Here is a 27,190-nt window from a genome sequence, read left to right as displayed (position 1 = left end):
AGTGACCACTGAGTGGAAATGAAAAAAATGGGCAAAAGTACAGCACTAATGCAGGGACGGGGAAAACCCACCCATCAATAGGGCATGAGGAAAGCGAAAATATAGCAGTACTATGGCAAAAGTGCGGCCGCAATAAAGCAGTAGAAAATGAAGCAAAAATGAGGAAAATTAAACACAATTGCGAGCAAGAGTAGAACCACCCCCACCTTGGAGCAAGAGAATGTTTTCACACAAAAATTATCCCATTAGTTCAACTAATGTCGGAACAAAAAGAAAAAAAAAAAAAGGGACATGTACGGAAAACAAAAATGCCTCACATGTTTTTTTATTGCTCCTTTATTTTTGCTTGTCTTATATATAAATAAAAGAAATTCGCGCGAGTAAGGGAAAAAAAAAAAAAAAAAAAACCGATGTACTCCTCGGGGAAAAGAAAATATTAAAATTTTACGATAAAAAATGCAGAAAAAAGGTCAGAAATGAAATGTAAAAGCAGAGAAATTGTGAAAAAAAGAAAAGATTATGCAAAAAATTTGATGTATATACGCACCTTAAAACTTTTTTTTTTCCATTTTCGGATATTGTAGAATTCAAAAAAAGTACACATGTGCATGTGTATATATGCACAGTGTGTATAAAGGAATTTTTTTTTTTTTCGTAAAAATTTCTCATAGAATTATTTCGACTGGCACAAAATCCGCCATACTTTGCACACAATTTTTGCACAAAAAAGGTTGAAGAATGCTTCTTACCCTTTTTATAAAGAAAAAAAGGAAGAAAAAGATAAGCATAACAAAAATACATGTTTATTTACCCCTTTTCATGTGGATTTCAAAAAAAGGGACACGTACACGAGTGTGCAAATTGAAGGAATTACTTTTCTTTTTTTATCTCCTCATGTCTGTGCTTTATCGAATATTATGCTATTTATTTTATTTATTATTTTTTTTTTTTTGACGATTTCTCATAAATGTAAGAAGAAATAAAATGATGTGAAAGAAGAAAAACTGAAAATGCTTAAACATTTATAATAGCAAGTGCTCAATCGCAAGAACTCGTTTACCAGGAATGTTATTTCTACACTTGACTGATTAAAAATGTACATGCTCTCATCATGCGACCACATGTGTAGCATCTCTTGTCTTTCAAAAAAAAAAAAAAAAAAAAATCAACTACGACACCAGGGACGACACAAGGTGCATGTCACAAGCGGCATGAATATGTAATCCGCTTATTGTACCTTTAAAAAAAAAAAAAATTAAATTGCTCAAAATAGGAATTCTTTTTTCCCGAAGTTGAAGTGTTATGTGCCTTAAGCGTTTTTCGCCTTTTATGGCTACATAGAAATTTGCCCGATTGGCGAGTTGGCCCGTTTGCTAGTTCCACTGACGTGTGCAAGCGTGCCCTTTTGCACGCACAAAAAAAAAATGATGAAAAGTGTTAAAAATGGTGGAAAATGATGAGAACTGGAAATAAAAAAAAAAAAAAAAAAAAAAAACTTGCGCAGGGGAACTAACACGCACGCCCACAGGAGGTCGGTCCTCTACGGCCTGAAGACATCTTCCTACGCAAGAAAAAAGCAATTTCATGCATCTTTTCCTTTTGGCAAATCTTCTCACCCAAATGAAGGAATCACGACTAAAGGGGAAACGCTGTACTAAAAATGTGTTACTCTATGCACAAAATCTGGGTGTATTTTCTTGGGTGACTAATTTCCATCTTGGTGAGACGCATCTTCGCTAACCCTTTGCGTTTTCTCTTGCAAGCGCAAAGGTCACACATGTTCAATTTAAGTAAAAAGTTCCATGCGTTTGTATATTTATTGGCAAAAAGTTAGCTCGATATTTCCTCTTGTTCTCTCAGTTTCTGGCCCCAGGCCTTTTCTTCCTCATCCAGTACTTCAGGAAAAGCTTATTGTCATAAATCTGGTCGACATTATTTTTAACGTTATAATTGCTCCTTGATATGTTTTTTAAGTACAAATGTTGGCTATACTGCAGGGCCTTTTCCTTCTCTGCCTTATTTTTCACGGTGTTAACAAAATTGAAGAAGCTCTTGTACTTGCTCAGGATGTTTCTTTCCATCATTCCGTTCGCATGAGGTAGAAAAATGGCCACCTGATCGCATGCGAGAGGGTGATAACATGGGAAAAAACAAACAAACATACATACATACAAACAAGTTAAATGGGCAATCTTTGCTTTCACCCTGGGGTGGGGAGGAGCTAAGACGAATATGCCCACTGCCGTAGGTGAGTCCTTCGGTTTGCCATCTGCTGACGCGCGTTCGTCGCTAACTAATTTCCATACACTTGGAGGTGCAAAAAAAAAAAAACAAACGAATTAACACTCCTAGCTGACTTTGCAAACTGGGCACCTCATCTTAACTCAGTTGCGCATGCCATTTTTGCATACCCACGGTTGCGTACACGTACTCAAATTCCAAGGAGTGATGTGCAAATGAAAGCTAATTGTGTTTATGTCATCATCACAATGTTAAGAAGTTGGCAAAGAAATATAGGTTGGTGGTGCTAATGCTGATGAAAGTAGAAGAAAAAAAAAAAAATTTCACGATTTAAAAAAAGGTGTAAAATTTTACAATTTAAATGCCAAAAGGGGGATATATATGACAATTGTGTAAATATACCCATGTCAAAAAAAGGGAGAGAAAAAAAAAGAATAAAATGTACAAAACTTATTTATAAATTTTATGCACATAAATTAAAATTGAAGAAAAAATGTGTTTAATTAATCAGGACGTGTGAGAGCAGTAACGCGATAAAACACATTTTAAGTTTTGTCCCTCTTAGTAACTTCTTATGAAAAAAAAAAGAAGCTAAACAGAAGAATAATATAGTTGTAAATTGTTCTTCTGGTTATCCATCCTCATAAGGTTATTTCGTTTAGGATAACAATCTGTACGTTAAAAAAAATTACACTATTTTGTCATTCCCAGTTGTGTACGTCTCTGCTTTATTTGTCCTACCCAACCCTATGGACGTACATTTTTTCCCCCTTTTTTTTTGGTGAAGAAATTTTTGTATTTTCCCATTTTGCCTTCACATATGATTCCACCTTTTTATCACTTTTTTACATTCTTGGTACCAGTCAGGGAGCTACTTGAAATTATCATTTGGACAATATTTGCCCCCTCCTTCGTCATGGTTTCCTTCTTTTCCAATTTTTCTGGGTCCTTTACTGCTTCCTTCTTCATGTTGTCCTTACTTACTAATTTTACTTGATTTGATTTTTCTTTCTTTTTTATTTTCTCTTCCTTTTTTAAATTTACTCTGTCCATCCGTTTTTGTCTCTTCATTTGTTCCATTTTTTGTGTAATTAGGTTTAGCTTTCTTTTGCGGATGTTATAAATTTTTCTCAGCAGTTGCTCGTTCTTAAATAATTTAATACCTTCTTCCGAGGCCATCCATTTCTGCGGCAAAAAAAAAAAAAAAAAAATGCAAACAAATAAAATAAACGACGTGGTGATTAACACACTGATGAGGGTGTTCCCCTGGGGAAGTTCCCCCCTCCGTCTACACAAGCCAAAGTTCCTTAGTACCTTTCTGTTATCCTCGCACTTTTTGTATACCAAATAAGTCTTGAACTTCCGCTCCGTATCGGCCTTCGTTAGGTGCTCATTTCTAGGGGGAAAAATAAAGACAACGTCGAATTAGTGAAGCGGTCGCATAACATTGCATTGGTGAATTGAAAATGCTAAAGCTAATTTTACTTGAGCTTGAACTGGTCCACTAGAACATCCTTCTTCGTTGCCTTCCCATGAGAATGCTTCAAAAAAAAAAAAAAAAATACACACGTTGTAACTCATAGTTGTATGTACTTATACTTGCGCGATATAACTTTCTGCCACTCACCTTTATTAATTTCTTAATGTCATAATTGTTCAACGTGTTTTTTGGATTGTTCCTTTCAGAGAGGTATATGAAGGGGTTATTCTCTTCTGCCAAATGGGGGAAGAAAAATATGCACACGTGTTGGAAAGCGGCGTAGATATGATTTAATACAAATTAGTATCATGAATGGTAAACGCGTGATGGAAAAACGTAAGGGAGAAAAATCGGTGGTTATTACTTCCCCAAGACATGTACTGGCATCCATAAATGTTCTCCTTATATATCAGGTTAAACTCCTTCCACGTGTTTTTGTCAATTACTGCGCAAGGCGAAACGGGGGAAAATAAATGAGTATGTAAAAAAAGGAAATTTTTCTTTTGTCCAACAAAAATGCGTAGAAATTCACCCCCCAAATCACTTATATCGTGTGTATTTCCTTTTAGAATATTTCCATTTTATCATTTGGAGGTGTTCTTTTTTTCTTTTTCTCTCCGTTGAGTCCCTTACTGTCGTAATTCCGCTTGGGGTTCCCTTCGAATTTCCACTCCCAATTAAACAAGGAGAAGAAGTGAATGTCCTGACTGGTTGGTATTGTTATTGGCGTCATGTTGATGTCCGTGTTCAGTTCATTATCTGGGACGATGAACATGTCTTGAGAGCTTCCGTCGCTTTCCTGCAGATTTTGGAAGGTTACGATTGGGAGGTGTGTGTAGAGGGAGCGTACCGAGCGATTGCGGTATCTTCAGGTCATGACAACATGTTTAAGTATTCAATGCCCGGATGCTTAAACATGAAAATGCAGGTGGAAGAGCTCCCCACGTGAAGAACCTACCGTTTCGTTTTCCTCATTTTCCGTCGTAAGGTCGATGGTCTCAAACTTCTCATAGTAATCCTCATTCGTGTCATTCTCATATTCCATGTCATCGTGGTAATAATAGGGGAGCAAATTGATGTTGTCCTGAAATGCGAACGCCGGTGGTGTAGGTGGGTGTAGGGAACACACATTCGTGGGCATATGTACAAGAAAAATAATACGTTCCATAATAAGCAAGGCCATCTAGCGAAACGTTCCACAAAACGACGGTCTTAAGAATAAGGGGTAGGAATGAAGAAAAAAATAATAAATAAGAAAATTAATTTATTACGTCTAAAACTTTATGCACCAGGAGGGACATGTATGGCCTTGTCCACGAATTGTCGTAAAAGTAAAAGCTCCTAATGTAGTCGGAGTTTTTCAACTTGGAGTAAAATTCGTTGTCTTCCCAAAGCTTGGATCTCACTCCCTTTTCATTCTGCACGTGAACCGTCGGAAAAACAGGAAAAAGAAAATGTGAAGCAATTCTTCCAAGTTGGCCGTAAAATACACGTAAGTAATAATATTCGCAAATTTCTTCACCTGTACGATTAACTTGCTTCCATCAATACTGTCAACCGACGGGATTTCTTCAAAGAACTCTTTATTGTCCACTGCGGGGATCAGTTTAGGAGGCACGTGCGAAATGTGTGGTGGCATTAAGGCATGAAAAAAAAAAAGAAAATAAAAGAGAAAAAACACTTGTAAGAATGCTAGGGGGGATTATTAAAAACTGATACACGTTCTCACATACGCATCTACGCATCTACGCATCTACGCATCTACGCATCTACGCATCTACGCATCTACACATCTATGCAGCACCACGTTTGCGTGTTTATTTCGCTAAACGCGCCTCATGCATAACACACCGTATACTTTGAAGTAATCCACAACTGTCCTTTTGTGACTTCCGCATATCTTCTCGTAGTCCTCGAGAAGTTTCTGCTTATCTGAGTAGAAAGGTGGGTTGAAAAAAAAGGTATGACTGGTATAGTGTGAATGTGGTAAATAAACAAAGTGGGGAACTTATACGGCTGTGCGTTTATACATGGGGTGGATGTACGCAGTCCTATTCGAATACGCTCTCCCTCCCTGATTTTTTTTCCTTTAATTTCTCTTATCGTTGCTCCCTCATTATGTCATACCGAAATCGCATTTGCTTTTGAATATGCGACTCGACCCTATGGCACCCTTTCGGTTGCACGTGACTGAAAATGGGGGGAAGAGGAAGCGTGTGGATATGTGCACACTAGTCAAGGGCACACGCAACTTGGCAAATACGCAGGGAAGTACTCTAGAACGAGCATTGATGCATGTGGGGAAAATCCCCCACGGTGAAAGACACTTCTCGCATTCCTACATATGGGTAACTGGTTTTGGGCTTCGAGCAGTTTATCCCGCAGAGCCTCGTTATAACTGAGTACATTGGCAATTGGATATTTAATGAGTTGTTCTGAGATGTCATTCGAATTGGCAGCATTTGCTTTCTCGTTTTTTTTCATTGTCAGCCATGACAGTATGAAGTTCTGTTGCTTTGGCTTTTTCTCTTCTGTCTTATTCTGTGCTACAACGTTATCTAACTTGGTAATAGTTGCCGCTTTTTTTTCATCCAAACATTTGGCGTCTTCTATTTTTTTTTTCTTTTCTTCTTGTTTTTTCATGTCCATTTTTTTTTTGATGATTTTTTTTTTCTCAATTAAAATTCTTTTGCATCTTTTTTCAGATTCCAAATATTGTCTCTTTTTCAGCTCATTTAAATAATCATGTGTTTTTATGATGGTCTGTAGGTCTTTACTCAGAATGGAGTATTTTAATTTGATTAAAGTTTTATATATTTTGCTAAGGTTATTTCTGAATTCTTTGAAATATTTGAATATTTCCTTATAGTACGGGGGGAATATGTCGTAGTTGTCATTTTCCCAGACCCATAGGCATTCTTTTTCGTTATTTTCGTTTTTACTGACATTCACTTTTTTCATATTATCTCCTAGACTTTTCCTGCTCAGTAGAATGGGGATGCTTGAGAGCAGGTCCTCCCTACTGATATGGATGTTATAGTTTCTCTTCTCACCATCGTCAGAGTAGTACTCCTCATCGGAGAAATTATCCATGGTTAGCTGGCATTGATTTTGGCGACTTTCATCATTTTCGTTACCTCTGTTTGGGGGCATATTGTTCTCTTCCCCGTTTTGGTTCATATCCGCTTGGTTCAACGCAAACGTAGTAGCGTTACCTCCTGCTTTGTCAGAAGTGGGTGCGGCATTTATGGGGAATTTATCACGTACTAATTCATCATTGTTGAGGACGTAAAACAACAATTCCACCAACTCGGATAACGTGTTGGAAGACCCTTCACACAGGAACCTGATGATGTACTTTTCCTTGGTGGTGAGTTTTACCGAATTAAACATAATACTAGATTTTTCAATAGTATTCAACATTTCGTCATTTTCATTTTCGTTCTCACTATAAGCGATACTTTTTATTTTATTTATTCTTTTAACATTGTTAAGGATGCTGTAACAAGGGAGGTGATTATTCAGTATGCTTCCAATTTCGGAGTTGATACTTGGCAAAGTTTCGAACCATTTATTTAGCTGTTCACTATTTTCTTCATTCAACACTACACCATTGTTATTACTTTGTAATTTTATAAATTTTGATGAACCCTTTTTTTTCAATTCGATATTATTTTTCTGAATCCTGAGGATTGAAGAACTGTTGGTGGTGCTGTCTACCTCGTTAAAGACATAGTCTTCGTTTAAATTTGATGCGCCATCCTTATCTACATTTTTGTGATAATTTTTGTAAAAGCTAATTATGTCTTCACCGTCATAATCTTTACTGTTACTAGTGTTGGCATTTTCCGTACCTTTTTTTTTTCCTTTTTTTCCCTTATCGTTTGAAGTTCTGTGTGTCTCATCTATTTTACCTTCCTTCGTTTTTTTGGAGCCTTTCTTTTTGGTGCCTATTCCTACACTGTCTAACGAAGCATTCTTGGCATTTTCATAACTTGATTTTTTTTTCTTATTTCCTGTCGTGTCCTCAAGCTGGTCTGCACTGACAGGGCCACATTTGTCGAAATCAATTTCTTCGTCGAAGCATATAACGGATCGCCCGCTCAGTATCCGCTCCTTAACATCGTCCGTTTTTTTTTTCCCCTTTTTTTTGGCCGTGTTTTCCATTTGCGCTATTTTAACCTCGCGACAGCGGGTTGGGAAATTTTCCCCGTTTTGCGGCGCGTAATTAATCTACTTGGCGTCTCTTCTTTGAAATTCGCTTTCCCCCTCGATACGCCTCTAAATACGTTCGGAAGAGGGGCCAAAGCGTTTTTTACTCAAGCGGAGCGTGGAAATCATTTCGCATGGGCGCAACTGGAATTGCACACGGTTTTACACTTGGTGTGGAGAGCGTATGCGTGTTGTGCACACATGTATGCAAGCATGTAAATATGTAGGTGGGCACATGTGCGTGCTGCTCGTTTGCATGCAAGTGTGGGTAGGAATTTCCCTAATCGCATACACATGTATATACGCGCATAAGGCGTACGCGCGTGGGAAGGTGTTAACAGAAGATTCACGGCACTCGTTCGGGTGTCCCCATTTGGCGCCGTCCTTAATTAAAACGAATCTCTATCAGGTGTACGATCAGTAGATGCCCACCCCTTGGGTGTGTGTTCGACTTTGGCATATCCCCAAGTGGTGTGTGCTCATATAAGAAACATCCATTTAATGTGTGCTTCGTGGAAACGTAATTAAAATGGGGTTATCCATTTTATGAAAAAAATGGAAAAAATAAGCATTAAATAGCTTTCTTCTCCCCTTTTTTTCATAAAATGGATAATTTCCCTTATGTGACAAAATTCTTTAATTTTCCTTTTCCTTTTTTTAACACATGAAAAGATGTTTCACGGGAAAAAAATTTTTTTCATCCTTTTTCACATTTCCATGAAATTGTTTTAATATTGTATGACCGATTTTTTTTTTTTTTTTTTCCTAGACTTTTAACAATTGAAAGAAAAGGAGAACCGACCCTCCTTCATTTGAAATGCATAATCCTAGAATACGCACAAAAAACTTTTCCTTATTATTTACTGCATTTTTTTTTTTTTTTCACAAATGGGACTACTTTCGCTACAGAGCGTTTGCACATGCACAGGGTGATATATATGTGTTATATGCACGTGCATTCCTTTTTTTTTTTTTTTTTTCCCCTGGCCATTATTCGAAGCGTTTGTCATTTGCTCACTAGAACAACATAAAAGTGGTTTTACATTTTTGCTCTCTTTTACGCTTGTGTTCCCTTGCCCTCGACACCTAAATGGCATAACGCATATGTGTGTTTACACGCACGTAGGCATATCTTTTAAATACGTATATGTATACACGCACATGTTTGTGCTGGAGGGCTTGCACCATATAATACAGGAAAATTTCTTTGTCTTGCGTTCTTCAATTGCTTTGGGGGTTATTTTTTTTCAAAGGAAAATCACATCACATCGCATCACTGTTTGTTTGTTTTTTTTTTTTTTTACAATTCCTTGTTTATCGAAAAAGGGGATGTTATGCGCGCATATAATGTAAAGACTTCCATTTGCAAAGGGGCATAAGTACACGAATTTAACAAATGCCTATTATATTTGTGCGGTAAAGTTAAATACGCTCCTACGTGGCAGTACGCACATGCATATATATGTGTGCATACATATTCATACGTGCTCATATACAAGTGTGTATACCAACTGTTCGCACATTTTTCCTTGCATGCGCGTGATGTAAAGAGGCGCAAATTAATTGTGACGTGCCGTGGTGTAATTATCCAGGTGGACAGCCGACATTGGGGGTTACCTTGGTTCAGAAAAATGGCATAATCATGCGGTGCAAAAAAAAAAACAAAAATGGGAGGGAGCACACGCAACGATGCAGCTAAAACTGAGGACACGAAAAAAGGCATACACGCCTTTTCAGCAGTGCATTTTTTCCACATGCCTTCCTTTGTACCATCCCCATTTGATTTATCAGCAAAGTGAAAAGTCGTTCGTAGCACTACATGAGGGGGGTTATTTCATTAGATCTAATATGTAATACGGGAGGTCCCGATAATGTGAGGGCATGGCTACTTTCTTCTAACAGAACAACGAGTAGGTTATATGCGCATTTTGCGCAAACAGGCCAACACTAATTTTGCCAATCACTGGGCAATTTTTTTTGCTAAGGGTTGTCTGTCAAGCTTAAATAAATCGTTACAAGTTGCCGGCGACGGTTGCACGATATTGTTTTTTTTGCCCCTTCCCATTATGCTCTCATCAGCCAATTCGGCAAGTTCTGCATAATAACTCCTTTTTAAGTTTAAAAAATGTTATAGGAATCTGCACTAATATATGCTTACGTGCGCAGGGGCAAAAACACACTACTTGTGGAGGTCAAAAGGTTGCGCACTTGTACGTAAGGTTCGCGGTAAACATACGTGCGCTAATTTTTTTTTTCTTATGCGTAAAAAAGGGGGAATAGTTAACATTTGCAAATTCAATTTGCTGCGTCAATGCGTTGCGCACGTATGTTTTTTTTTTTTTTTTTCTTTAAATGAGAGAATACCTTTAAAAGAGGGGAAAAAATTGCAATTTTCCGTGACCATTTGGTGGGGCGTCGCGCCTTTTCCACTTAAATGGGATGGTACCACATATACCATAAAATACTGCGTAGGCATATATAAATAATTACACGCATAATACGATACTTGAAATATGGTGAAAAGGCGTTGTATAAGCCATTTCCCGTAATATAGTGCGCTGCCGAATGAGCACCGTTTTTTTTCTCTTGCTTTTTATCATACGGGTATAATGCATATATAGCCTTTAAGGTTGCCCTTGGACATTGCTTTATTCGTGCTTAATCGGAAACGTCCCTTGACAATGTAACATTTGTTTTGCTCCTTTGTTTGCCTTTCACATAAAAATTTAAGGCGCCGAGAAAATAATAAAGCATTTTAAATAAGATGAGGAATGTATGCTTTTTTTTATTTACCCTTTGAAAAGGGGTATTTCCCATTATAAAAAGGGATAACAAATCAGTATGCGCAATTTACGAGTCTCCTTGTGCATTAAATAATAACTGTATACAAAGCGTTTTCTGAATCCGTTGCTTCTTCTTTTTGTTCGCACGGAAATTGCAAATAAAAAAACGGATGCGCATATAAGCATACGAAATAGTATACCTGCCTGCCAGGAGAATTACGAAAAAAAAAAAAAAGAAGCTTTTCTCTCATCTTTCATTTTATATATAATGATAAAGGACGTAAGGGCAAATATAAAAAAAAAAGCGTAAAAAAGTAACAATATTATTAGTGACGCACGTATTAAAATTGCATTACGGTTGTATATTGTTATTAATGAAATGGTTTATCATAAAGCAAAATTAGCCGCAACAATCGGGAACGCGCACTTTACTATCATTATGTAAAATAAAAAAAAATATTTTTAAAAAAAAAACCCCAAAGTAACATCAATATATTTATAGAAAAAAATAGCCACGTTATTATAAACAATCAAAACGACAGCAATAAAGAGAACCCCCCAAATAAACACGAAAGTACAAAACGCTTTTTGCTTTTCCAAAATATTTACATCCCAAACGGAGTAAGTTATTCTACGAAGAAACAAATCAAATCGTAAAAAGTTAAAGGACAATTAAAAAAAAAAAGAAAATCACATAAGAATCGCCAAAACGGAAATATCTTAAGAAAAGGCCACAACAAAATAACGTCCAAGTTGAAAAACCCCAAACTTTCACAAAAAAGAGCCCGTTTTTTATTTCTTCCTTTTTCCTTCATTTAGTGCTATATACATTAGCAAGAATTCGTATAATAAACGAACTGTACATATATATATGTATGTATGCAACTTTTACATTCCTGTTTCATTTCGCTTTGCCCAAATTTTTTGAAAATGTTCGCGTTTAACAGTGCTAAGAAGAAAACCCTATTTTTTGTTTTTTTCCAAGTAAAAAATAAAAAGTAGGAGTAAGCAATGATGAACGGAACATAAAAACATCCATCCATACCTTTTACTATAAATATATTACATGTACATTTCGTATGTGCACGCTGCACTTGCACCAAAGAAAATAAAAAAATGAGTGAACTGTTTATATGATGATGTTATCGGAATACGCATTTTATTTTACCTTTTTTTCTTTTTTTTTCAATGAAAGCAAAGGTGTAGAAATTATGAGAACGAAATGCCTTCACAAAGAGTACATTAATCTACGTATTTTTTCATACATCCATATAGCACATACATTTTTTTTTTTCTCATTTCTTTGCATTTATTTATAATGCAAATTTGTAGTATGTATGAGCCGTTCATGTGTACAGCACGTACGTTCGTGTATTTGTACAGTACTTAAAAGCATTTTATAAGTTCAGCACGCATCTCTTGCACGTCGCATGTTTTAGCTGCACATTCCTTTATAATGAGCCCTGGTGTAGTACCCACGCGCAGTATGCACTGTATCTTCACTTGCTTAGCACGTACTGATGAGCAAACCCACAGCACGTATTCGCAATACACATTTGTATAGCACATCATTACAACGTCCGTATGTTATGTACGTACATATTTCTCCATTCGCACGTGTTTACGCTTAGCAAGCACATAGCGTATTACCCGCAGTACCTTTGTTCAGTACGAATACATACTTGCACGTCATCTGTAGTTGCCATTTTGCACCGGATTGAAGGCATTTGTGTCCTGCATTCCATTGTCCGTACGTTGAGCACGCACACCTGAATTGCACCTCCACCATAAAACTTCATTAAAAAAAAAAAAAAAAAAAATGATAGGAATTAAGAATGAAGTGAGCAATAATGGTAAGCATAAAAGAAAGTTCAATGGAGAGAATAAAGACCGTTTTCACAATAAATATAATAAATCAAATAAAAGGAACAGCATTGGAAATGGCGGAAAGAAAAATGGAGAAGTAGAAGGGGGCGGGGGAGGAACCCCTTCCTACAAGGAAAATAGCAAATACATATTTGAAGGAAGTGTGAAAATAAAAAACAAGAGCAACCACATTTTTTACAACAAGGCCCAGGTGTTTAATCGTGACATGAGCATTATTTTGATAAAAGCGTTAGAAATATATCTGAAAAATAAAAATAAGGACAACGGAAAAATTGTGTTCAGGGGATTTAACATCATCGAGTTGTTAAGTGCAAGCGGAATAAGAAGTATAAGGTATGTGAAGGAATTACAAGAAACCATAAACCATATCATTACAAATGACATTGACAAATATGCCTGTAAACAGATAAGGAGAAACTTTAAAAGAAATAATATTAATAAGGAGAAGTATACAATTCTGTGTAATGATGCAAATAGCGTTATGAACATCCTTAATGTGGACAATATTTATTCGAAAAAAAGAAACACGAAAAAGTTGGACATTGGTTTTACCTACATGAACAGTATTACGGATCATAACGACTACTTTAAGGAAGCGTTTAAGTTTTTAAAATATATAACGAATTACAATAGAGGCAACAGCGAGGTTAAGGAAGAAATCAGTACTGATAATTGTGCACATCATAATAATGGTATTAAACATGGCAACAACGGTAGGACTGACATAAGCACGAAGAATAAACCTATTGAGGATGACCATTTAGAGGACAGTGACTCCACTGCTTTCTCCAGCAATGAGGAATCCTTCACTAAAATTGATATGCTGGACGAGGCGGACAACGAAACGATATACGCGAAAAGGGCAAGCACAGCAGAAGCGGGGAATGGACCCTTCAAGGGGGCAATAAACGGTGGAACAAAACACACTGAGAGGAACCCCTTGGGGGCCACACAAAACGAAGGCGAGAAAACCCCCATCAGCGAAAGCACGATGGATGAAATAATCCAAAAAAGCAAACTCACAGAAAAGTACATGTTCGATATAATCGACATAGACCCATACGGATCGTCCATAGAGTACCTGGAAAGCTGCCTAAAATACGGAAGAAGCAATTTCTTCATATTAATAACCAATACAGACATGAGGGTATTGAATGGAAAATTCCCAGACGTTTCTTTTTACAAATATAACAGCATGATATTTAGCAAGAGAGTTCATTACAATAAGGAGTATAGCATAAGAGTGTTGTTTTACAAAATAAAAACCATCGCCTCGAAGTATAAGAAGTGCGTTATTCCATTTTCCTCCCTTAACATTGACTTTTACATTCGCATATTAGTACAAGTCATAGATGATACTTTACAGACAAAGGACCTCTGCACCGATACTGGGATGGTTTATCAGTGCAACAATTGTTCCAGCTTTCATATCAACCCCTTGGCATTGAAAAAGGATAGGAATCTGTCAGTAGCGGATAATAAGGGATACAACAAAAAGTGGAGACAGAACAAGCATAAGGATGGGGCATTTCTAAACAGCGAGGGGGAGAAGGAGAACGTCCACAATGCAGAAGATATTCCACATGCACAGTTAGACAATTTGAATGGTGCTAATATGCATGTTCATGAAAAGGAAAAAATCACACGTGGAAACATTGCGGATGAAGCAACTGATGGGGATACGGCAGAAAATGTAGAAGACGGATTTAATACAGTTGATAAGGTACCATATGATAACGTCGTAGAGAATGAAGATAATTTTGAACGACTGACAAATGGGGAGGACGCAGGCAATATGGAAAATACTGTGCATAGCGAACACACACAGAATACGGCTACTGATGTGACTGGAGGACCATCTCCAAAGGGCCAACCAGCGCAGAGCAATCCCGCCATTGGGAATAAATACAAAAGCGCAAAATTAACCATTTCCAACAAGTGTGTAGAGTGCGGAGGAGAAATGCTGATAGGTGGCCCCATCTACATCGGGAAGTTACACAATGTTGAATTTATCCACACGTGTATATCATTACTGGAAAATTTACAAGACTACAATTTAAACACCATCACATCGAGGGATAGAATATTAATAAATTTTCGGTGCCTTAAGCAAGAAATAAATATTCCATTGTATTATAATTTGCCAGACCTATTTAGAAATTTTAGACTATGCTCCATCTCTAGAAAGCTGTTTGTAAATGCGTTGCTAAATTTGAATTATGAAGTTTCTTATTTTCACAAGGATCCAGATAGTGTCAAGACAAATGCTCCTAACAATGTCTTTATGGACATTTTTCGTGCCATTATTTATAAAGTAAATTCGAAGAAGAGAAATCACGATGCTGCGGGATCGAAGGAGGAAATGAATGACCTAAACAACAAGAAAAACGAAACAACGGAAGGAAGCCCCAAAAAAGTATATTCCATAAATACCATAAAGGATGAAAAATTGAGGGAAAAATTATTGTCATATGAATTTTTTAAAAAAAATTCGACCATTGACAATATCGATATTTCTGTTAATAATAAAGAGAATACTGATCATGTGAAATTGTTCACTTTGCTGAACCCCGAGCCTTTTTGGGGCCCCATGAAGAAGCACTATGAGAAGAACTGAGGCTTCGCCAAAGTTGTTTCCATTTTTTGTAGACGCGCATCTTACAGCGCCCCCACGTCTAACGGCAGCCCTTTTGCGGCTCCTTGCTTTGCAACGCACCCCTATGATGTAGTGCGTCTATTTTGCGGCGCGCCCAGTTCGTTGTGTGTCCATTTCGCAGTATGCTTCTTTTGTAGTGCCACGCCTATTTTGTAGTCCCGCGCCTGTTTTGTAACACCACGTCTGTTTTGTAATTATCGCACCTGTTTCGTAGTCTGTCTCTGTCAAAATGTAGGGTATTTTTAGTGTCCCTCAATAATTCCTCGTATTTCAACCCAATCCAGTACACTTTTATATTTTCGTCTGAATTTCTTTTTTGAAAAACGGGGTGTACTTGATTGTACTGTTTCAATTTACAATTTGTATATAATCATTTTTAAATATCTTATTATATATATTTCAAAATATGTTTATATGTATTTTTTAAATATGTATACATTTTTGAATTATGTGTCTTTGTATTTTTAGACATGCTTATATATATCTTGTTTAATATTTGAACTTATGCAAAAATCTGTCAATAAAAGTATCACAACCTTAGTAACTTTAACAAAATTATTAATCTGTCCCTCTTCACCACTGTTCTTTGGATCCCACATGTATTGTACATATACGTGTTGTATGTGGGTATATGGAGTATATACAGGTATGTAAAGCAAAACTCTGTTTTAACAAAAGCACACTGTATTAGTAAGTGCTTTTAATGCCTTATAGGAAATTTCTCACACGCGGGAATGGTGCCATCCGGCCGATTGAAAGGGGTACACATGCCGTGCGTAAAATTTTCGGCACAATGATTCGTATTTGTAGAGTATGAAAAGGAGCCCGCCTGAAAGGCACGAATTTTTGCACACAAAATTGGAAGAATTGTATACAAACATACTCCTTCTCGCATAGTAAGGGAGGAAGTGTACTGCTAGCGAAATTACCCCTTTGTCCACTTCCCCGTGTGCAATCTTCAAAATAGGCTGAAATGGTCCCGCACCACGTCCAACTAAAAATAACCCCTCAAGGTAACCGAACGATGAGGCGCGCTAGAAGCACCAATACCTGGGTTGCTATCTAAATTCTCAAAATGGTAATGGAAAAATGTGTGCTTCCTTTTGTGCTTCTATGTTTTACCAACCTTGGGGGGTCCACAAAATAGCACAAAATGACGTACCAAAGTATAACACCCGGTTAACAAAGGCAAAAAAAAAAAGTCTTCCTAATTTATTTCATTCCTATGATTAAGGGGTGGGAGATCCTAGTAGATGCGCTTAAGACTGTGCGTATACAAACTGGAAGGAACACGCGTGTGCGCGGTTTTATGTAGAAACTGATAAAATTGGCATTATAGGGGAAAGAAGAATTAAAGGGGGAAAAAAAACACCTATCCACTTTCCCACTAACCTCCTTAGCGTGAGGGCAATGTTGAGGAAAAATGGCTCAGTCTCACGTTGAAATTGCCAAGCAGCTCAAGCACAACTCGGAAGAGATAAAGGAGTACTTCGAGGACCTGTATGCGTGGCAAAGCGAAGTTAGCAAAGAGGTAGGAGGGAGCAACAGGCCTGCCGCCAAACAAGAGAAGAAGAAGGGCGATGATAGACATGGGGAACAACCTTCCCATGGGAGATCTTCACAGGTTGTAGATCCCAAGGGTGCCAACATTTACGGGGGAACAAAATGGAGACGAAATAATAATGCCCTAAAGAGAGACCAGAACTCGTTGGAGAGCTACTACAATGCGTGGGACAAACTCAAAATAGACGATATAGACAATAATGAAGAGGGGTCAGGTGACCATCGTGGGGGCTGCAGTGGGGTAACACCAGATGAAACGGAAAGGGGAGGACATTCTGAGGTGGCACTTCATAGAGCGAAGAAGACGGAAGAATTAGCCCCTACCGTTGAGACGGAAAGAAGCAAAAATACAAACATCTGCAACGATAGCTGCGGAAAAGGACAAACAGAAGATGGAACAAATGAACGTACCAATTGTGTCCTAAACACAGGAATGGAAGAAGACCGGTTAGTGAATGTCCGATCCAAAGTGCATGACATGTACCTCTCCAAAAACGAAGAAGGAAAAATAAACTACCAAAACAAAAGGTACAGTAAATGCTTAGAAAATTACAATGACCTAATTAGCTACATCGACTTCGAACTAAGCAACAATAATATATTTTTACAGATCGAACAAAACCTAGATAATGAATTATACCTAGATGTACTCTCCCAGAAGAAGCAAAAATTTCTGAACAAAAATATTGAACAGTTAAGTATTCTTAGGACAAAAGTTCTTGTAAACAGATCATTAGTGTATCAGAGGTTGTCTTCCTATTTCGAAAGCATCAATGATTGTTCTTCCATAATTTTATTTTACAATTATTTTTTGCCTGAGCTTAGAAATTGTGCTAGCTATTGCATAGGGAAGAATTCCCTCACGGTGAATGTTAAGTATGTCCTTTTCAAGGCATACTACTTAAGGGGCATGGCAAGATATAAGCTAAAAATTTACAAATCTTCCCTTAAGGACTTTAAATTCTCCAAAGAATGTGCAAAGGATATGAACTGCTGTTCCAGTCTGAACATTGAGAAGTCAATTCAGCTGCTACAAAATGTGATAACACAAAATGATGCTAAAAGACGGGCGAGGAGGCAAGCTGAATACACATCTACCCTTTTGGAGAGATACAAATTGAAGCCCAGACTGTTAACTATTCAAGTTATATCCAAAGAGCACACTGAGGATGTGATCCCCTTGGAAAATAATACCAATGGTGTCAAGTGCCTCACGGGGGTGTCAAATGCGGAGGAGCCCAATACGGGGTGTGCATCTGGGGGGTGGAATTTCCCTTGTGAGGAAAAGAAATACCTACAACATTTCGCTCAAGGGGTAAACCCTCCAGAGGTGCATGATGGGGGGAACGCCCCGGTGGAAAAAAACAGAAACGTTGAAGCGCCGTCTGATCGAAAGCACAACAATGTGGGAAATGGAAATAAGGACATCGAAAGGGATAGTCACCACGACACGGATAGCAGCCTCACCCTGAGCGAGTGTACCGCACTGAGCGACGTGGAAGAAACGAAACCACCCCTCCTCACCATGTCCACGGAAGCAAACCTCGGGAAGAACAAAATTAAAAATAAGATAAGCTTCGAGCTCCTTTGGAATTCAAATGAAATAAAAAGCAACTTCAAAAAACAAATCGATATTCTCAAAACTGCTTTTTTGGAAGAAGACATATTCGAGTTCAACCTCGATAAGGACATTTACGTAGATATACTCGACTCCCTCTTTAAAAATAACTTCCTGTCCTTGTTTGAAAATGTGGATAACGAGGAGGGCATAAAAATAAAGTTGCAGAGAGGCGCTTCCGCAGGGCTTTCCCCCAATGTTGATGGGGAAACAAATAAAACTGCCCAGTCAGCTTCGAACGGCGAATTGGCGCATGTACAAGAAAGGGAAGATGAGGGAGAATTGCTAAACTGTGCCGAGTGCGTGGTGCTCATAGACATATTGTTCATCCTCACCAATGGTGGAAAGGAAAACTATGTCCTCCTCTTTGTCGACAAGAAGGAAAGAACATTGTTGCTAACGTTTTACAACTTTATTTTGAAGTATACAAATGTGTTCCTCTGCAATGAAAACTGCCTAAGGGAGAAGACTCTTCTGTTGAAGGGGTTGCTCGAAAGGATATCTTAAAAATGCATTCACTTAAAAATACGTGTACTTAAAAATGCATGCACTTAATAATGCGTGTACTTAAAAATGCGTGCACATAAAAATACATATATGCATAAACATACACATTTAAAAAAAAAAAAAAAGAAGCATTCAAAATGAAGTACCTTTCTCCGCAATTATGTCAAAGGATAGTTAAATGCAAAAAGGAGGTAAAAAAAAAAAGGTAAACGAAAAATTTTAATTAAACCACATATGCATGTGTACGTGTGCACTCAAGTAGGCACATGCATATGCACCGAAAGAAAGACATATCAAAAATATACATATATATGTATAACTACTTATTCAATTAAAGTGGAAAATTTAATTAGGGGAGACATATATGCTTGCGCAACACATTTAGGTATCATTCATATTTAAAATGGCGGGAGCACATGCGGTGGGTACACATGCCTAGAGTGGATATACGAAAGAGACGAAAATTCGCTCTTGCACTTTGAAAAAAAATGGAGAAAGCCAAAATGGGGGATAATCACATATACGTAAAAATGTGAAAATAAGTCATATATAGGGCCCACGACCTGCACACATGTGCGGGCATGTAGATATGCACATATATGCGCACTTCTAAAGGGTGTGGAATGAGGACCCACCCAAGTAGGGACCTAATAAACGCGTAAACACGCCAATCTACATAAAGGTACACTTTTTTTTTTTCTTCTTTTTACCATTTGAAAAGGGCGCATTGGATCTGACACAATGCATGTTATTTTTGGCACTATTCCCATCATAATAATTCAAATAAATGATGGAATGGTCTAAATTTTTGTCCAGATTTTTCTGATTCGATATGCACCTAAAATTGTTATCATAGTAAGAGGTGTCATTATCTACGTTGTCAAATAATTCCCATGTACAACTCAAATGTAGAAAGGAAATGTCTGCAGCCAGCAGGAACAATTTATTCTCATATTTAAAAAGGGTGTTAAAATGGTTATTCCTGAAAAAGGCTACAAGTTGATTTGGGTTCAAATTTTCTTGCAATAATTTCAACCCAACTAATGTCAACTGAGTTTTGTATGTTTCCAGAAATTGGGAAATTATTACCGCTTCGTGAATTTCGTATGGAGTTAAATTTATATCTGTGTTGTAATTTTTCATGATAAAATTTTCACTATTTTCTGTGTAATTATCTGCTATGTCTGCATTCGCCGTTTCGCTAGTTAAGCTAGCTATTTCGTTGGATTGCATAAACAGTTCATAATTTCTAATATCTTTTTCCTCCTGGATGGATTTTTTCGACTTACCCTGGGTATTTCCCTCAGAGGAATGTTCAACTGGAATTAGACTGGTGGAGTTGATCAGCAAGGGGTCCTCCGGAAATTTGGGGGTGGGTACCGCGTTCACATCGACGCTGCTGTTATTACTGCTCATAGGGCTAACAACACTGGAAATGGTACTGATATTTGCATTAGTGCCAGCAGTGGTGTTCCTATTGAGGTTGTTTTTTTTTGCAGAGGAGGTCACATTACTTAACGTTTTACCCTCCTTCATAAGAAATCCATCCGACTTCTGCCCCGTTTCGGGGCTGTACTTATTTGCGCCTTTTTCCGAATCTACAGAGCATGGCTGCTTCGAGTTAAGCAAGTTGCTGTTAGTTCTGCTCTTACTGCTAGATGCATCTGCACTTGTGTTTTTTTTGCCAAAAGATGTGCTCTTTTTTTTTGTCGTGTCTACCTCCACGGGAGATACAGTACTAACCTGCACAGAGGAGCTATCCTGAAATAATGTCGTTTTGGATTTTCCTTTTGATAATTGATCAAGGTCATCTGGAAAGATGGGTACGCCTTTTATGTTTTTCTCTTTATTATTTTTTTCTGTACTTTTGTTTGTTCCCTTCGCTAAGTCTACGGTGGCATCGTTGGGGATGACACCTTTCTTATTACTGTTGGAGGCTCCCCTTGGGTTATTTGTCTGGCCATCCATGAGTGCACCCCTCTCGTAGGGTTTTCCCAAATGGCAGTCCTCCCTTTTTTCCTCCTCCAAGTCCTCCAACTGGTACAAAGTGGCGGTTTTCTCATTGGACGTATCGTCTCCGTTTTTTTTTTTCTTTCTCTCGTAGTATTCATTATATCTCACAATTTTATTTATTATGACATTGTAGGAATAATCTTTCAAGTAGGAGTAAAACATTACATCCTCCGAAGAGATGACCCAACCATGATATAATGGGATGTTGAGCATGTCAAAAATGCACAACCCCTTGGTGTACTCAAATGAATGAATATTAGTAAATTTACAATTTACGTCTAGTCCGTATTTTAACTGGGGTAATATATCTACACACTCGATTATGTTTTTCCTATAATTACACGACGCGGTGTTGTCGGTCACATTTTTCTTATTGGACTCTAACAGTATGTTCATAATTTTATTTTCCAGAAAGCTCTGCGATATTTTTTTAACTTTCTTGTCAATCTGTAGCTGGTTACGTAGGAGAAGAATGTTCGCAATGCAGAGAAGAGGACATGGTCCGCTTTTATTTTGCAGCAAAATTGGTACTCTCCTGTTTATGAAGTTGATCCATTTGACGCTATAATAATTTATGTTTTCATTTTCGTAGTTTACAATTTCGTATACTTTATCGAATTTTTTTAGTACATAGGATTTGAACGTCTCGTAGTCGGCGCACCGAATGATCATATTTTCTTCTTCGTCATTTTTCTCGTCATAATGCAGCTTGATCATAGTTGTCATTTTTGCCGTTTCTTCCTGTCAGAGAGTTCATTCCTGTGGTCTGCCTGCTCGGCTCATATTATGTTACGTTCGTCGAGAGGGGCTTCACCGTTGTTAGGTGGCTTCACTGATGGCGAGCAACGCAACACCTTAGGACGCACTGGTGGACGCAAGACGCCCTCGGACACACGAAAGGTTCAAAAGAACGCGGCGGAAAAAAAGGGTCTCCAAATCTGGCCTGGAAAACTGTCGTAAAAGGTGGAAAAACGAAAAAAAAAAAATAACCCCAAAGTTATCTCTCACGTACATGTACATCACAAAAAAAATATGAGAACAAATGGGGGCGGAGCGGGTATTTATTCAAAAAGTTCGTTAAAATATGGTTCCACAAACTAATTAAAAAAAAAAAAAAGGAAACATATACATACATATATGTATATATTATATATATATGTACATACAGTCCCGCAGGAGAAGGAACGATGACACGTGAACTTACCAAACAGGTGGGAAAAAATTTTAATTTTTTATATAAAAGGGAAGGAATGGCACAGTCTCCTGCAAAAGGCCTTCATCAGGCAAATGGCGCAATGCAAACACGACATATGCACCATATTTTTTCTCTGAGCTAAACTGAGCCTGGGGCAAAGGCGGCCATATGTATTATATATACGTAATGCACGTATGTATGCAAATTCAAAACGCTTTAAAATTTAAAAATGGGGAAAACGGGCACAGCCCAACTCGTTACGCAAAATTGCGAGCTGCAAAAGTAGGGCAACAGAAGGGGGAATTTTTTTTTCAGCCTAAAAACAAATGCGCTGTGAGGTGGAAAAAATATGGGCACGGAATCAGCCGCATAACTTACGATACAAACATACAAGTGCCGAAGTATGCGATTAATTGTGGTATAATATGCATACAAGTAGGGATACATATACATATATATAATGTATATATGTATATATAATACACTGTGCTTGCATATGCAAATGGGCATGTTGACACTTTGTAGCTTTACAAATAGGATGAACAGCCATTTGGTTATGTGCAACTTCGTGTTCCATTTCTATATTCATGAATACTTACCCCTCCTTATATATCATTGTAAAGCAGGCCAATGCAATAACTCACATAGCACAAAAAAAAGAAAAAGGTAAAAAAAAAAAAAGACGCATTGTGTTTCTTCTCACATATATAAAAACAGCACTCAATTGAACCCCATGGGGAAATGAACAACTTGCTGTGTCCGACGCGTTGTTATTTTGATTAAAGTAAAAGGGAAAAAAAACAGTTTCGCCGTTTGCGTGGTTAACATAATTATCTCAATTCGAACAGCGGAACGAGGGTGAAAGAAAAACAAACCGAAAAAAAAGCTGATGTACCACTTTCACACAAATGGAAGCGCTACATTGTGCATACCGCATAGCATTATGTACTTGCACGGGTTCACATTTCTGTTTTATGCGCTACATGATCGTTGGAATCCTTAACAAGAAACGAATCAAATGTATAATTTTTAAAGCGGACAATTGCTTTAAACAAAGGGTTTTAAATTCCTACCCCCAAATGGAGTTAAACAAACACTTCACTTCATTTTGCACAACATTCGGTGTAGAAATGTACTTTTGTGTGCACATATGAGTGCATGTGTATGGGTCATATTAGCTAGGGGACCCTTTCCATCGACGCAGTTTCTGGAGAACGTGGAAAATATGGCTCAATGCTGTAGCATGTGAACATTTCGGGGAGAAGCAAAACGGAATTTTCTGTGAGAATGGACTTTGTACCGTCTTTATTAAAAACGACCTCGTGGCGTCAGAAGGGGTAGGCAATCAACGTTCCGCCTTCCCCTCTTGGATATAAATAGCACTGCTGAATGGGTTGATGCTGAAATTTCAGGTGTATTTCCTCTCCGACGTTGATCGAAAGGTGAAATGCGAAGGGGATGCACTTACATACAGCGCTTCAAAAAAGGGTTAATTAAAGTTACGGTTTTCAAATGAGAGTGTATAGTTTTGTGCAAATGTTGTAATGGTCGGGGTGGCGGTGGCGCGCACAAACGGGGGAATTTTTTTCGAAGTGAGTACATACATCGAGGTGTCGTGTGTAAGCATGTCCGCAAAAAAAAAAAAAAAAAAAGAACGCATAGGTTTACACGAACGTTGAGATAAATTATCTCTTTATGGGAGAAATGAGTTGCACTTGTGAGTAGCCTCACCAACGCGTACGAAAAAAAAGAAAAAAAAAAACGCAAACGGTGAAACATTCGGAGGGCGCTCCCGTGTTATGCCAACCGGGTAGAGCTTTTACGGTGCATATGAATGGGTGGTAATATGATATGGGTTATGGAGACAGGCCATATCCAATCCGGCACCGCCTTCCTTTTAATCCTATACACATATAGAAATGTAGTCGATTTTACCGATGTGGTCTGGTCTCCCCCCAAACCTCCTTCGCATCATCAACTCTGCCAAGTTGGTGATCTAGCTAAGGGGAATTGACTTAGCCGTGCAGTAATTTTCATCGGCGGTTGCATTAAACGATTGGTCTGGCTCATCGGAGATGTTCTTTTGCAAGTTATCTAAGTGCTTACCTTCCGCATCAGCCTCTTCCTCCTCAGTCACCGTTTCTGTGTTAACCTTTGGCACAACTTCTTGACTTCCTGATGGGTTGTGCGACGATTTACACTTCCGTAATGTGCCCACGTTTATAAGTGCATTATTTTTCACACCTGCCATTTTTATTAAATCGGCGGGTCTTAGAGAATGGCTTAACTTTCTGCGACTATTGGCACACGTTTTTACGTACTTTGGCAGGGTGTTAAAATTGCCTGTTAGATAATTTCGTCTTTCCTCAAGTATTCCGCCTGGTAAAATTGTACTGTTCCTTTGGGTGCCATAGAAAATTTGAGAAAAACTATGCCTTCTCTGTTGCTCATTTAGGTTTATGCTTCTTCCCCCGGTGAGGATGTGACTCCCTCCACCCTTGCAAGCAAACGTTGCATTCGAATTGGGCATCGAATGGGGCATCGAATACGGCAACGCGTTGTTTTTTGTCTGTCCCATGCAGTTCATCCGAATGGTGGAACTTAAATTTGACGTGGACCTATCCAACTCCAACGGTAGGGAATATGCAGTTCCCATTTTGCTGTTACTGTACTGCACATTATACGTGTTGACAAAATCCGTTTCCGTCATGGATTCTTCATTTTCATTAGGACGGATACACGTATGGATGGAATTTGTCATATGGCTAACCAACCCAGGGAACTTTGAAAAGGGTATCATATTTATTAAATTTTGGACAAGAATTTTCGAAAGTGCAAAACAGTATTGCTTGAATGTGTAATTTTCTCTGTCTATAAGCTCTAATGTTTCTCCAACATGTTCACAGAATTTATTATATTTGTTTCTCATCCTTTGGATTAGGTATGGCAAATTGGAAAAGAGAAAATCATCATAATCGTCATCGTATATTATGGTGGTACCTTTTTTTGCGTGAAAGTTGTTATGAGGGTATTGTGCATGTGCAATATCCTCACCGTCAGTTGGCATATTCAAGTTTGGCAAATTTGAATAAACCTTTGGGATACATCTATCCTTTTCATTTTGGTGCGGAAATGTGGGTAAGGGCAAACGGGTAGCGCTTTTTCCTGCCTTTTTATTTTTCCCCTCCATTTTTTGGCTCTGGTATTTTATAAACATGCTGCGTATGCCCTCATAGATGGGAAAAATATGAACGCCCGAAATTAGGCTGTTCAGTTTTAAATATTCTGGCCACCTCAATATGGTGTTTATTCCTAACGGGGCGTAATTTAAATTGACGTAGTTCGAGCTGGTATTAACCACAGCACCATCGTTTGTGTATTCCACTTTTTCGTTCCCATCGGAAAGGCTATCTAGCATCTCATTCATGGTGTCTATAAACCAGAGACCTGTTTTTTCCGTGTTTCCCATTTGTGCCATTTTGAATGCCGTTCTATGGAGATAATCAGCGCTATCGCCTTTATCAAATTTTACCTTCCCCCCACTGGGGCATTTTTCAAATCTGCGGCTACTTCTTCCACTTTTTAGGCTACTTCTCTGATGGCGAAAGTGATCCTCCTGGGGTGACTTCTCACTCGTAACGGATTTCCTTCTACTGTATCTCACACTTTTACCCTTCTCAGTGTCGCTACCGAAATGTCCATCGTAGCTACTATCGTCTTCCAAATTTCTTAAAATGTTTTCCTCTAAAGTTGCGCTGGTTAGTGTCAGAACATGGTTACTTCTGCCACTATGGTAGGTGTTTCCATTTTGCGTTCCTCCAGGCAAAGGGAAGGTAGACCCCACTGACGGAGATTTGCTCACTTGTGATTGAGAGATTTCACTCCTGTCCGAATAGGAGTAGCAATTCTTATCGTCATTGAAAAAGTCACTCTTCTCTTCCGAACTTTCCATAATTTTGTTATATTCCTCTTCTCTCATTTTTTTTCTTTTTTCTCTCTCTTCGAAGGAGTCACCAATGGAATCGTTACTTTGCAGGAAATTGTAATTATCAGAAAAGTCTCCAAAATTTCTAGACTCTTTTTTCCTCTCTCCATATGGGTTAATTCCCGACGTCATTTCCCTGGACATTCTACTTTCGCTGTTACATCTCATCGTGTAGAGTAGTCTGTGTTTTAGATTTATTAATAAATTTTATTTTCCACCCTTTTGTAGGAAGCTTTAATTTATTCCCTGCAGAGAGGAGAATAATTTTTCCTTCGTTCTTTAACCACAGCAAGTACGCATCGTATGTCATTTCATACGGCCCACTGGAGCAGTTCAGAAATGGATGATCTTGCGCATAAAAGGACTCGCATCAAATTTTGGCGAAACGCTGTGCACGAATTGGCGCAAACCTGAGGACCGATAATGTTATCCTCCTAGTGAGTAGACACAACTATGGAATTTTCGGGCAAATACAAACAAGGAGATGCAGCCCACAAATGGGGTGGGTAAACTACGCGCAAAAAAAAAAGGAGTAATAAAATTGTCATCAAATTAAAGAGGTACCTGGTAAAATCCTGTTAATTGCTAGGTAAATGTACTAATGTAGGTACGTATGAATATACTCTCTCTTCCGGTATATTTCGTTCTAGCGGCGTTGCAAACACGGAGGGGGGGAAACCCTTATTTGGAGGAGTGCCTATGCCTATTCGTTTACACTTCAATGGTACATACAGGAGGGAAAAAAAATAGAACGAATTGCAACTAACGGAATGATGAATAACGTGTTAACACCCTACGTGCTCTAGTTAATATATATTTTTTTTTTTAAGCTTGTTGTTACTCATAAAACATATATGTGTACACACGCATGCATATCTATGTTACTGGATTACGGTTGGTTCATTTGTGCGGTTACATTAAAATGGGTAGAATAACCCTCGCGTGGTGAATAATGACGAAGGCTTCTATACAAGTAGCTGCGACACTATACATGCAAGCACCCTCACCAACATAGTAGTCCTCATAAATTCCACGGACCTGATGATCAGG

At 38.1% G+C, this 27,190-nt stretch overlaps 6 protein-coding genes across 6 annotated transcripts; 2 read left to right on the top strand and 4 right to left on the bottom strand.

Moving 5' to 3' along the window:
* Window positions 1–1,856: 1,856 nt before the first annotated feature.
* PCOAH_00039160 (Uncharacterized protein) lies at window positions 1,857–2,084 on the bottom strand (the record flags this gene model as incomplete). Its single annotated transcript, XM_020060707.1, has 1 exon — window positions 1,857–2,084. One exon carries the CDS (start codon window positions 2,082–2,084, stop codon window positions 1,857–1,859), a length of 228 nt encoding a protein of 75 aa, XP_019916440.1.
* A 994-nt stretch (window positions 2,085–3,078) lies between these two features.
* Window positions 3,079–7,888, bottom strand: PCOAH_00039150 (Uncharacterized protein; the record flags this gene model as incomplete). The annotated part of the gene is made up of 12 exons (XM_020060706.1): window positions 3,079–3,426; window positions 3,556–3,637; window positions 3,727–3,782; window positions 3,869–3,954; window positions 4,086–4,166; window positions 4,355–4,520; window positions 4,680–4,805; window positions 4,993–5,139; window positions 5,244–5,314; window positions 5,573–5,653; window positions 5,849–5,911; window positions 6,064–7,888. 12 exons carry the CDS (start codon window positions 7,886–7,888, stop codon window positions 3,079–3,081), a joined length of 3,132 nt encoding a protein of 1,043 aa, XP_019916734.1.
* Window positions 7,889–12,535: 4,647 nt separating this feature from the next.
* On the top strand, window positions 12,536–15,220 carry PCOAH_00039140 (tRNA (Guanine26-N2/guanine27-N2)-dimethyltransferase; the record flags this gene model as incomplete). Its single annotated transcript, XM_020060705.1, has 1 exon — window positions 12,536–15,220. One exon carries the CDS (start codon window positions 12,536–12,538, stop codon window positions 15,218–15,220), a length of 2,685 nt encoding a protein of 894 aa, XP_019917028.1.
* A 1,462-nt stretch (window positions 15,221–16,682) lies between these two features.
* On the top strand, window positions 16,683–18,947 carry PCOAH_00039130 (Uncharacterized protein; the record flags this gene model as incomplete). Its single annotated transcript, XM_020060704.1, has 1 exon — window positions 16,683–18,947. The coding sequence occupies one exon, from the start codon at window positions 16,683–16,685 to the stop codon at window positions 18,945–18,947; it is 2,265 nt and encodes a 754-aa protein (XP_019916271.1).
* A 672-nt stretch (window positions 18,948–19,619) lies between these two features.
* PCOAH_00039120 (Uncharacterized protein) lies at window positions 19,620–21,686 on the bottom strand (the record flags this gene model as incomplete). The annotated part of the gene is made up of 1 exon (XM_020060703.1): window positions 19,620–21,686. The coding sequence occupies one exon, from the start codon at window positions 21,684–21,686 to the stop codon at window positions 19,620–19,622; it is 2,067 nt and encodes a 688-aa protein (XP_019916557.1).
* A 2,465-nt stretch (window positions 21,687–24,151) lies between these two features.
* On the bottom strand, window positions 24,152–26,308 carry PCOAH_00039110 (Uncharacterized protein; the record flags this gene model as incomplete). Its single annotated transcript, XM_020060702.1, has 1 exon — window positions 24,152–26,308. One exon carries the CDS (start codon window positions 26,306–26,308, stop codon window positions 24,152–24,154), a length of 2,157 nt encoding a protein of 718 aa, XP_019916860.1.
* Between the last annotated feature and the right edge of the window lie 882 nt (window positions 26,309–27,190).

This window comes from Plasmodium coatneyi, chromosome 12 (assembly GCF_001680005.1).
Source record: "Plasmodium coatneyi strain Hackeri chromosome 12, complete sequence".
In the NCBI taxonomy this organism is placed as follows: Eukaryota; Apicomplexa; class Aconoidasida; order Haemosporida; family Plasmodiidae; genus Plasmodium; species Plasmodium coatneyi.
This window is presented reverse-complemented; position numbering and strand designations above follow the sequence as displayed.